The 12,590-nt window shown below is 43.0% G+C and overlaps 1 protein-coding gene across 1 annotated transcript; it reads left to right on the top strand.

The window, feature by feature from the left end:
* The first annotated feature begins 334 nt into the window (after positions 1–334).
* LOC134933702 (olfactory receptor 5AR1-like) lies at positions 335–1,297 on the top strand. The gene has a single exon (XM_063929093.1). The coding sequence runs from the start codon at positions 335–337 to the stop codon at positions 1,295–1,297; it is 963 nt and encodes a 320-aa protein (XP_063785163.1).
* Positions 1,298–12,590: the final 11,293 nt, after the last annotated feature.

Raw genomic sequence — 12,590 nt, 5'->3', positions numbered from 1 at the left:
TCGTACACTACAGTAATAAAGATATAGTGCTTTCCAACTTGGGAAACAAAAGGTTCTTGGGTCTTCTTTGCATTGTAAATTCCTTAAGCTCTCCTCAGGAACTCTGCTTACTTGCTGTGGCCATTGATGTCTCCAGAGCCACCAAATGTCTCATAAGAAGTCTTAAAGTTTGAGCATCTAGCCCAAAGCTTCTCCTCATTTCCCAAGCATTGGAAGAATCCCAAAGAAACACAACGGTCTGCAAACATAAATTCATGAGATAACTGTGTGCAGCCAGTGATTTCATATTTGTACTAAAGGATTACTTGTTCTCTTTTCTTCAAACAAAAAGCACATGGCTAAAAAAAGCAATAATTACACTTTCCATAAAGATTTCTATATCATTGCTTTTTCCAGAGATGCAAGCCTACCAATTATGCTTTTCCTTTTTGTTTTATTTATGTATTTAGTATCTGCACTTGGAAACATGCTTATCACAGTACTTGTATGTCTGTCACCCAGGCTACACACTCCCATGTACTTCTTCCTCTGTAATCTGTCATTGCAGGACATAGTTTATATTTCCTCCATCCTACCAAAGCTTCTGGCCATCACAATAACAGGTGACACCAGTATATCATTCCCAGGATGCCTCACACAGATATTTATGTTTATATGTTGCCTAAATACAGAATTTTTCCTTCTGACCTCCATGGCTTACGACCGTTACCTGGCCATTTGCAAACCACTTCACTATTCTCTCATTATGAACAACAGGCTGTGCTCCCTGATTAATATTTCCTGTTGGATTGTTGGTGCACTAAATGGACTGATGTATTCATTCCTAACATCTAAATTATCATTCTGTAAATCTCAAGAAATTAATCATTTTTTCTGTGAAGTTAAAAAATTGTTGAACATCTCTTGTAATGACACTACATATATCATTAGTATTATATTTATTGAAGCATTATGTATTGGGGTTTTACCATTTGTATTTATACTAATATCCTACATTTTTATCATATCTACTGTCCTGAAGATTCACACTGTGGCAGGAAGACTTAAAACCTTCTCCAGCTGTTTTTCACACCTGGTTATTGTTTTATTACTCTATGGGACAACTCTTGGGTTTTACATGAAAACAGACAATGAAAATACTGAAAAGCAAGACAAATTTATTTCCCTGTTATACATAGCTGTGGTTCCAATGTTAAATCCATTGGTGTACAGTTTGAGGAACAGAGAGGTTTTAAAAGCAGTGAAGAATATTTTGACAAAACCTTTAGGTATAGATAAGTACATAGGGTGTCAGTAATTTGCAAGAGGAAGGGCATCTGTTGCTTCTCTCCTCCAACTGACTTGTAGAGACTCCAGTCTAGTCTAGTGGACACACCTTCAGATGAATCCTGTTGATCTCTAGGTCTGGGATACACACTCAGGTGAATCCTGTTGATCTCTAGGTCTGGGATAAGATGTGAGAAGTGAGAGAAGTTAATAGTTCAGTATTAAGAGCTGTGCTCATAGCCAGCCTATGCCAGATGCATTAGGAGACAAGAAAATTAATAGTCTCCATAGTGCAAGAGTCTATTATAATTATTAATAAATTAAATCCGTTAGTGCTTGCTGACTCCCCTGCTATATGTGGTCAGCTGAAGTCTTCATCATCAGCCTTTAGCAGAAGTTAATCAGCGTTAGTCTTGAGCCTTTATCCATCTCAATCAAGTGACGTTTGTCTCATATTGACTCTTACTTTTTGGTAGGTATTTTAAGCTTTCCATCCTTTCAAATGTAAAGATTATGAATGCATATATCTCTGTCATACCTCTCTCTCTTGAAATTGATTACCAAAAGAGAACACAAAGTTGGTCAAAAATGAGACAGAAAATGAAGAAAAGAAAAAAATAAAAGTAAGAATTAGAAATAATCTTTTTAAGAATATTATACTTGAATATGAGATCACAGAAAAGTAAAAGGTCCTAAAATGTATCTGAACAATATTTGCTATCTCTGTTTTAAACAGATTTTTTTCTGTTCGTTTTCCTAATGAACCTCTTGCTCAAGACCAAATAGTGACAGACTGTGCTGTTATTTGTATGCTAGGTATTCTCCTTACGAGAAGGGTATGCATGACCGGCGGTCAGGAGAGGGGTCTGTGGGTGTCGTGGACACAAACCAGTTGGAATTGTCCCTGTTGGTCAGCATGCTGATTATTGGGATTGTGAGCTGGCGGGATTAAGGGGCCAGTATTGTAACCGGCAGTCTCCTGACTGCCATTCACATAACTGCGACCCCGCCTTACAACTTTACATTTTTCTCAGGTTGCAGAAGAGTTAATGAAGGTCTAGACATTCTAATTATTTTATTATTATTATTATTATTATCATCATCATCATTTATTTCTAAAGTTAAAGCATATTCTTTTCATGTGACAGTCAGGAACAAAATAAAACAAGACTGGGTATTGACATACAGAGAAGTACTGTAGTAGGTGTTAGAAGTTATAGAGGGTCTCACCATTTTAGCAACCAGTACTGCATAACAAATATACTGTAAGTGCATTGCGTGCTGGCATCTTTTTCTGATATGGACTGCCCTCTCTTACCAGGGAGGAAACTTGCTAAAGGTCGACTTTGGTTGAATTGCAAATTTTTTGCAAAAAAAAAGCCACAAGTTTGTGAACTGCAAATTTGTAAAGGATAAATTTGCATGAAAGTTGCATGTCAAATGTGACTTCGCACTCCAAATCACGACAAATCACCATTGATACAAACATTGTCAGTGGAATTTGGACATTTGAATAATCTTTACAAATACTCACAAATTTGCACCAAAATCACAGAAAATGTACACCTCAATGCACAAAATCAATGCACTGGTTTTCTTGGAGTATCTTGACTTGTGAAATCCATTTTTTCACCAAGTTTCACCAATTCCCTCACCAAAATCACACCTCGATGCACCACCCCCATAAATCAACACATGAAAACCAACTAAATTATGGGTAAACCAATCAGAATGCCAATAAAAGTCCAGCAAGTCACCACTCTCACCCAGCAGTGAATTCATGTTGGCTGGACCAGCTGACTTGTGGTTTGTGGGAGCATATATAACAACATGGTTATGTCACTGTAGCATGTGGGTTTTTTTTTTGGCAATAGGAGTGTGTTGAGTTAGTTTGTTGCTTTACGGCAGGCATTCCCAACCGCGGTCCTCAAGGCACACCAACAGTGCATGTTTTAGTGATTTCCAGGCTTCAGCACAGATGGTTAAATCAAAATAACTGAGGTACTAATTAAGTCACCTGTGTTCAAGCCTGGATATCACTAAAACCAGGACTGTTAGTGTGCCTTGAGGACCGAGGTTGGGAAACACTGCTTTACGGTGACTTGTGGTGCGAATTAAGGTGCGACTTGTGGTGCAAATTGAGGAGTGATTAGTTATGTTTGGCATACAACTTGTTAGGCATTCTACTGTGAATTATAGCACATTCAAATGTGACTAATGAAGTGACTTCCCATGCAAATGTCAAAATATTGATACAAATTGCACACGCCAAAAATCAACAACATACACAATCGAACATACACAATAGAAATGCCTTTTTTGTTCCAGTGATTAGAGGTTATTAAGGACGATTTGGAATCTCACCCAAAATAAATTCTTATTAAATTTCCCCACAGATGCACTGTTGCTGGAGAGAATGACAAGGACAACAATTGATTCTGGCAAGATTATATACAGTAGCTTTGTGGCTGGTTCCTGAGTTTCAGTTATAGTTCTTGCTTTGGTATAGCATCCTGTGTTCCTTTGATCTACTCATTGTTGCTGATCAATATTGTTAATGCTGTGCTCTATAACATGACTTTTATCTGATTTCTAATTATGATTGCTGCCAGCCTCACCCCAGAATGTTACATTTAATACTGCTGGCATCTAGCCCTTGATATAGGAGTTTATTAATAATATAGCATGTCTGTAAACAACTTTGGTCCTGTTTATTGTACTGCCTCCATCTAGCCTTTGACTTTGGGTTAGATCATTACTTCGGTTTTTTTACAGCCAGTCCTGCCTCTCCAAGAGTTCACTATTATAGCTGCTATAGCTTTAGTCCATTTGCACTTTTGAAAATCCACCACTTCATAAATATACCACTTCTTTTTAATAATATGTACATAATAAAATTTGTAACACAAGAATTAAAGTACTTTGCCTTTTTTATTTTTCATTTAAGGAATATAATTAGCATTTAGCCATATAAGCATAAGGTTACTCAGATTCAAGAGCCCACAATGAGCATCATTGCATTGGCTAATAAGCATACTGTAGATAATTTAATAATTTGATATGAAAGCACAACATAACATCTTGTTTGCATTACTTTACTATTGTACCTCTGGCTGGTAGTATCAATTGTATCTAACAGTCACTCTGTGCTGTACACTTAACTAACAAACTATTAATTTACTAATTCATCACTAGTACACATGTAATGCATTAATTGTGATGTACCTTTTCCTTGCCAAATTGTAATCTGATTAGAAAACATACAGTACTATACACGTCAGCCTACTATATATCAGTTTCTGTAGACGGACCGTAAAATTACATGGGTGAATTATCTTAGTAAATTTACCACCACGTGTTAAAGAATTCTATAAGTGGAGGGTATATTCTACCAGTTTGTTTTATTACGGTGGTTTCCTGGATGGGTTGAACGGGGCTGTGCTGATTGGTCTGAGTAAGAGAACTGACACTCTCTGTCCAATCAACTCAGCCCATTCATTCCTTTAAAGATTGTCTGTAGTTGACTTCTTATTCATGACTGGGCTCCTGGTGGAATAGTAGATTTTTTAATATGCCAAGGCTACTGGAAGCTACTTATATGTGAAGATGAACTGATTTTTAATATTTGTGAGAAACAAAACAGGGAACAAGGGATGTGGGATGTATTTATTTAATTAAAAATATACTATAGTAAATTAGGTTTGTGTGTCTTGTCTTTATTTTAATACTTTATTCCAGAAGAACTAGAAGTTCCAGTAGGCCCTTGAAGTCCAGGCATGCTGGCATTTTTGTTTCTAAAAGTGCCATTATGGTGTGGCAGACTTGCTGGGATCAGAAGCTCCCCTGTGAAGAACAATATTAATATTTTTACTCTATTAACTCTGAAACTAAAGCCCCAGGGGTATGGAGAAAAGCCCAGGGCTTGTCCTTAAATAGAAAATATTAAATTTTTTGGGCCCTACATTATGGGGTTCTCTGCTAAAGATTCACCAACCCTGGCTGTTTCAGAATAGAGCTGGTTGGTGAAAAATAAGGGGCACCCCAAGTCCTACCCACCCCCATTTTTTACTATCAGCTTAGGCTAAATAACCCAGGGCTGGCTATAGAATTGAGGATTCCCCCACAATTTTTTGTTACTGTTTTCATTATACAATCCTCCACAGATCTTAGAGATTTGTGCAGGATTGTAAACCACAGCAGTATAGTGACAAGTTCACAACAGTTTTGCAGCTGGATTCCAGCAAAATAAGGCTTTAAAAACCTATTGGCGACTGTTTATAGTAAGTAATACTTTTTGTGAATAGAACACACCATCAACCCATGGGTTCCTGCCACTTACTACATTTACCCTTTGGTCTACCTAAGATATACAGATGTGTCCAGTTAGTTTGTTGCCAACAGCGTGACGGATGTGACAGACGTGCGCATGCATTGCAGAATGCAAATTGCAACACACGTGCCTGACACATTACGCAACACTGCGGCACCATTTACACCATGCACTTCTATGGATCGCAGGGTGTGAATATCGCACACACGTCTGCTGGCGGGCCTTTCTTCATGGCATACATGCCATGGTATGCCACTGCACCAGCAACAAACTAACTGGTCATATCTGTTTCTCTAACGTCCTAGTGGATGCTGGGGACTCCGTAAGGACCATGGGGAATAGACAGGCTCCGCAGGAGACTGGGCACTCTTAGAAAGATTTAGTACTACTGGTGTGCACTGGCTCCTCCCTCTATGCCCCTCCTCCAGACTTCAGTTAGAATCTGTGCCCGGAAGGAGCTGGGTGCATTTTAGTGAGCTCTCCTGAGCTTGCTAATAAGAAAGTATTTTAGTTAGGTTTTTTATTTTCAGAGAGCTTCTGCTGGCAACAGACTCTCTGCTACGTGGGACTGAGGGGAGAGAAGCAAACATACTAACTGCGGCTAGGTTGCGCTTCTTAGGCTACTGGACACCATTAGCTACAGAGGGATCGAACACAGGAACTTAACCTTGGTCGTCCATTCCCGGAGCCGCGCCGCCGTCCCCCTCGCAGAGCCAGAAGACAGAAGCTGGCAGGTTGAAGCAAGAAGACGTCAAAATCGGCGGCAGAAGACTCCTGTCTTCATATGAGGTAGCGCACAGCACTGCAGCTGTGCGCCATTGCTCCCACACTAACCCACACACTCCGGTCACTGTAGGGTGCAGGGTGCAGGGGGGGCGCCCTGGGCAGCAATTGAGTACCTCCTGGCAAAAAAGCAGCATATATACAGTAGAGATGAGCGGGTTCGGTTCCTCGGAATCCGAACCCGCCCGAACTTCAGCCTTTTTTGCACGGGTCCGAGCAGACTCGGATCCTCCCGCCTTGCTCGGTTAACCCGAGCGCGCCCGAACGTCATCAACCCGCTGTCGGATTCTCGCGAGACTCGGATTCTATATAAGGAGCCGCGCGTCGCCGCCATTTTCACACGTGCATTGAGATTGATAGGGAGAGGACGTGGCTGGCGTCCTCTCCGTTTAGAATAGATTAGAGAGACACTTGATTTACTAATTTTGGGGAGCATTAGGAGTACTCAGTACAGTGCAGAGTTTTGCTGATAGTGACCACCAATTTTATTTATAATCCGTTCTCTGCCTGAAAAAAAACGATACACAGTCACATACCATATCTGTGCTCAGCCTCAGTGTGCTGCATGATATATCATCTATGTATATCTGACTGTGCTGAGTGCTCACTGCTCACACAGCTGAATTGTGGGGGAGACTGGGGTGCAGTTATAGCAGGAGTACAGTGCACACTTTTGCTGCCAGTGACCACCAGTATATTGTCTGCCTGAAAAAGTTAAACACTCCTGTGGTGTTTTTTTTTTTTATTCTATAGTATAAACGCATTCTCCTGACAGTGTCCAGCAGGTCCGTCATTCATTATATTATATAAATATTTACCTACAGTAGTGTTATATATATTTTTTTCATCTCTATCATCTTTATCATCTCTATATTAGCAGACGCAGTACGGTAGTCCACGGCTGTGGCTATCTCTGTGTCGTCAGTGCTCGTCCATAATTGTATACCTACCTACCTGTGGTGGGGTTTTTTTTTTCTATCTTCTTCATACTAGTAGTTTAGGAGTCTGCTGACAGTGTCCACCAGGTCCGTCATTATAATCCTACAGTAGTAATATATTTAGTATATTATCTATACTAGCAGACGCAGTATGGTAGTCCACGGCTGTGGCTATCTCTGTGTCGTCAGTGCTCGTCCATAATTGTATACCTACCTACCTGTGGTGGGTTTTTTTTTTCTATCTTCTTCATACTAGTAGTTAAGGAGTCTGCTGACAGTGTCCACCAGGTCCATCATTATAATCCTGCAGTAGTAATATATTTAGTATATTATCTATACTAGCAGACGCAGTATGGTAGTCCACGGCTGTGGCTATCTCTATGTCGTCAGTGCTCGTCCATAATTGTATACCTACCTGTGGTGGGGTTTTTTTTTCTCTCTTCTTCATACTAGTAGTTTAGGAGTCTGCTGACAGTGTCCACCAGGTCCGTCATTATATTATATACCTACAGTAGTAATATATTTAGTATATTATCTATACTAGCAGACGCAGTACGGTAGGCCACGGCTGTACCTACCTCTGTGTCGTCACTCGTCCATAATTGTATACCTACCTACCTGTGGTGGTTTTTTTTTTCCTATCTTCTTCATACTAGTAGTTTAGCAGTCTGCTGACAGTGTCCACCAGGTCCGTCATTATATTATATATACCTACAGTAGTTATATATATATTTTTTTTATATCATTAATTATCATCTCTATACTAGCAGACGCAGTACGGTAGTCCACGGCTATAGCTACCTCTGTGTCGTCAGTCACTCGTCATCCATAAGTATACTAGTATCCATCCATCTCCATTGTTTACCTGAGGTGCCTTTTAGTTGTGCCTATTAAAATATGGAGAACAAAAATGTTGAGGTTCCAAAAATAGGGAAAGATCAAGATCCACTTCCACCTCGTGCTGAAGCTGCTGCCACTAGTCATGGCCAAGACGATGAAATTCCATCAACGTCGTCTGCCAAGGCCGATGCCCAATGTCATAGTACAGAGCATGTAAAATCCAAAACACAAAAGATCAGTAAAAAAAGGACTCAAAAATCTAAATTAAAATCGTCGGAGGAGAAGCGTAAATTTGCCAATATGCCATTTACCACACGGAGTGGCAAGGAACGGCTGAGGCCCTGGCCTATGTTCATGGCTAGTGGTTCAGCTTCACATGAGGATGGAAGCACTCAGCCTCTCGCTAGAAAAATGAAAATACTTAAGCTGGCAAAAGCACAGCAAAGAACTGTGCGTTCTTCGAAATCACAAATCCACAAGGAGAGTCCAATTGTGTCGGTTGCGATGCCTGACCTTCCCAACACTGGACGTGAAGAGCATGCGCCTTCCACCATTTGCACGCCCCCTGCAAGTGCTGGAAGGAGCACCCGCAGTCCAGTTCCTGATAGTCAGATTGAAGATGTCAGTGTTGAAGTACACCAGGATGAGGAGGATATGGGTGTTGCTGGCGCTGGGGAGGAATTGACAAGGAGGATTCTGATGGTGAGGTGGTTTGTTTAAGTCAGGCACCCGGGGAGACACCTGTTGTCCGTGGGAGGAATATGGCCATTGACATGCCTGGTGAAAATACCAAAAAAATCAGCTCTTCAGTGTGGAAGTATTTCAACAGAAATGCGGACAACAGGTGTCAAGCCGTGTGTTGCCTTTGTCAAGCTGTTATAAGTAGGGGTAAGGACGTTAGCCACCTCGGAACTTCCTCCCTTATACGTCACCTGCAGCGCATTCATCATAAGTCAGTGACAAGTTCAAAAACTTAGGGCGACAGCGGAAGCAGTCCACTGACCAGTAAATCCCTTCCTCTTGTAACCAAGCTCATGCAAACCACCCCACCAACTCCCTCAGTGTCAATTTCCTCCTTCCCCAGGAATGCCAATAGTCCTGCAGGCCATGTCACTGGCAATTCTGACGAGTCCTCTCCTGCCTGGGATTCCTCCGATGCATCCTTGAGTGTAATGCCTACTGCTGCTGGCGCTGCTGTTGTTGCTGCTGGGAGTCGATGGTCATCCCAGAGGGGAAGTCGTAAGACCACTTTTACTACTTCCACCAAGCAATTGACTGTCCAACAGTCCTTTGCGAGGAAGATGAAATATCACAGCAGTCATCCTGCTGCAAAGCGGATAACTGAGGCCTTGGCATCCTGGGCGGTGAGAAACGTGGTTCCGGTATCCATCATTACTTCAGAGCCAACTATAGACTTGATTGAGGTACTGTGTCCCAGGTACCAAATACCATCTAAGTTCCATTTCTCTAGGCAGGCGATACCGAAAATGTACACAGACCTCAGAAAAATACTCACCAGTGTCCTAAAAAATGCAGTTGTACCCAATGTCCACTTAACCACGGACATGTGGACAAGTGGAGCAGGGCAGACTCAGGACTATATGACTGTGACAGCCCACTGGGTAGATGTATTGACTCCCGCCGCAAGAACAGCAGCGGCGGCACCAGTAGCAGCATCTCGCAAACGCCAACTCTTTCCTAGGCAGGCTACGCTTTGTATCACCGCTTTCCAGAATACGCACACAGCTGAAAACCTCTTACGACAACTGAGGAAGATCATCGCAGAATGGCTTACCCCAATTGGACTCTCCTGTGGATTTGTGGCATCGGACAACGCCAGCAATATTGTGCGTGCATTATATCTGGGCAAATTCCAGCACGTCCCATGTTTTGCACATACCTTGAATTTGGTGGTGCAGAATTATTGAAAAAACGAGAGGGGCGTGCAAGAGATGCTGTCGGTGGCCAGAAGAATTGCGGGACACTTTCGGCGTACAGGCACCACGTACAGAAGACTGGAGCAACACCAAAAACGCCTGAACCTGCCCTGCCATCATCTGAAGCAAGAAGTGGTAACGAGGTGGAATTCAACCCTCTATATGCTTCAGAGGATGGAGGAGCAGCAAAAGGGCATTCAAGCCTATACATCTGGCCACGATATAGGCAAAGGAGGTGGAATGCACCTGTCTCAAGCGCAGTGGAGAATGATTTCAATGTTGTGCAAGGTTCTGCAACCTTTTGAACTTGCCACACGTGAAGTCAGTTCAGACACTGCCAGCCTGAGTCAGGTCATTCCCCTCATCAGGCTTTTGCAGATGAAGCTGGAGACATTGAAGGAGGAGCTAAGACAGAGCGATTCCGCTAGGCATGTGGGACTTGTGGATGGAGCCGTTCATTCGCTTAACCAGGATTCACGGGTGGTCAATCTGTTGAAATCAGAGCACTACATTTTGGCCACCGTGCTCGATCCTAGATTTAAAATCTACGTTGGATCTCTCTTTCCGGCAGACACAAGTCTGCAGGGGTTCAAAGACCTGCTGGTGGGAAAATTATCAAGACAAGTGGAACTTGATCGGTCGACAGCTCCTCCTTCACATTCTCCCGCAATTGGGGGTGCGAGGAAAAGGCTCAGAATTCCGAGCCCACCCGCTGGCGGTGATGTCCGGCAGTCTGGAGCGACTGCTGATGCTGACATCTGGTCCGGACTGAAGGACCTGCCAACGATTACGGACATGTCGTCTACTGGCACTGCATATGATTCTCTCTCCATTGAAAGAATGGTGGAGGATTATATGAGTGACCGCATCCAAGTAGGCACGTCAGACAGTCCGTACATATACTGGCAGGAAAAAGAGGCAATTTGAAGGCCCTTGCAGAAACTGGCTTTATTCTACCTAAGTTGCCCTCCCACAAGTGTGTACTCCGAAAGAGTGTTTAGTGCCGCCGCTCACCTTGTCAGCAATCGGCGTACGAGGTTACTTCCAGAAAATGTGGAGAAGATGATGTTCATTAAAATGAATTATAATCAATTCCTCCGTGGAGACATTGACCAGCAGCAATTGCCTCCACAAAGTACACAGGGAGCTGAGATGGTGGATTCCAGTGGGGACGAATTGATAATCTGTGAGGAGGGGGATGTACACGGTGATGAATCGGAGGATGATGATGAGGTGGACATCTTGCCTCTGTAGAGCCAGTTTGTGCAAGGAGAGATTAATTGCTTCTTTTTTGGTGGGGGTCCAAACCAACCCGTCATTTCAGTCACAGTCGTGTGGCAGACCCTGTCACTGAAATGATGGGTTGGTTAAAGTGTGCATGTCCTGTTTATACAACATAAGGGTGGGTGGGAGGGCCCAAGGACAATTCCATCTTGCACCTCTTTTTTCTTTAATTTTTCTTTGCATCATGAGCTGTTTGGGGAGTGTTTTTTGGAAGGGCCATCCTGCGTGACACTGCAGTGCCACTCCTAGATGGGCCAGGTGTTTGTGTCGGCCACTAGGGTCGCTTAGCTTACTCACACAGCTACCTCATTGCGCCTCTTTTTTTTCTTCTTTGCGTCTTGTGCTGTTTGGGGAGTATTTTTTGGAAGGGCCATCCTGCGTGACACTGCAGTGCCACTCCTAGATGGGCCAGGTGTTTGTGTCGGCCACTTGGGTCGCTAGCTTAGCCATCCAGCGACCTCGGTGCAAATTTTAGGACTAAAAATAATATTGTGAGGTGTGAGGTGTTCAGAATAGACTGAAAATGAGTGGAAATTATGGTTATTGAGGTTAATAATACTTTGGGATCAAAATGACCCCCAAATTCTATGATTTAAGCTGTTTTTTAGGGTTTTTTGAAAAAAAACACCCGAATCCAAAACACACCCGAATCCGACAAAAAAAAATTCGGTGAGGTTTTGCCAAAACGCGTTCGAACCCAAAACACGGCCGCGGAACCGAACCCAAAACCAAAACACAAAACCAGAAAAATTTCCGGTGCACATCTCTAATATACAGCTGGGCACTGTAATATGCATGAGCCCCCGCCATTATTGTTACACAAAATCGCGGGACAGAAGCCCGCCGCTGAGGGGGCAGGCCCTTCTTCCTCAGCACTCACCAGCGCCATTTTCTCTCCACAGCTCCGCTGAGAGGAAGCTCCCCAGGCTCTCCCCTGCAGACTCACGGTAGAAAGAGGGTAAAAAGAGAGGGGGGGCACATAAATTTAGCGCATTAATCATATATACAGCAGCTACTGGGTAAACACTAAGTTACTGTGTGATTCCTGGGTCAGATAGCGCTGGGGTGTGTGCTGGCATACTCTCTCTCTGTCTCTCCAAAAGGCCTTGTGGGGGTCCTGTCCTCATATATAGAGCATCCCCTGTGTGTGTGGTGTGTCGGTACGCTTGTTTGACGAGGAGGGCTATGTGGAGGCAGAGCAGGTGCAGATGA

The sequence above is a fragment of the Pseudophryne corroboree genome, chromosome 6 (genome assembly GCF_028390025.1).
Source record: "Pseudophryne corroboree isolate aPseCor3 chromosome 6, aPseCor3.hap2, whole genome shotgun sequence".
Taxonomy (NCBI): domain Eukaryota; kingdom Metazoa; phylum Chordata; class Amphibia; order Anura; family Myobatrachidae; genus Pseudophryne; species Pseudophryne corroboree.
The sequence above is the reverse complement of the archived record's forward strand: the minus strand, read 5'-3'. Positions and strand labels throughout refer to the sequence as shown.

Coding starts and splice junctions, on each gene's coding strand:
- LOC134933702 (XM_063929093.1), top strand. CDS start 335: ATGGCTAAAAAAAGCAATAATTACACTTTCCATAAAGATTTCTATATC.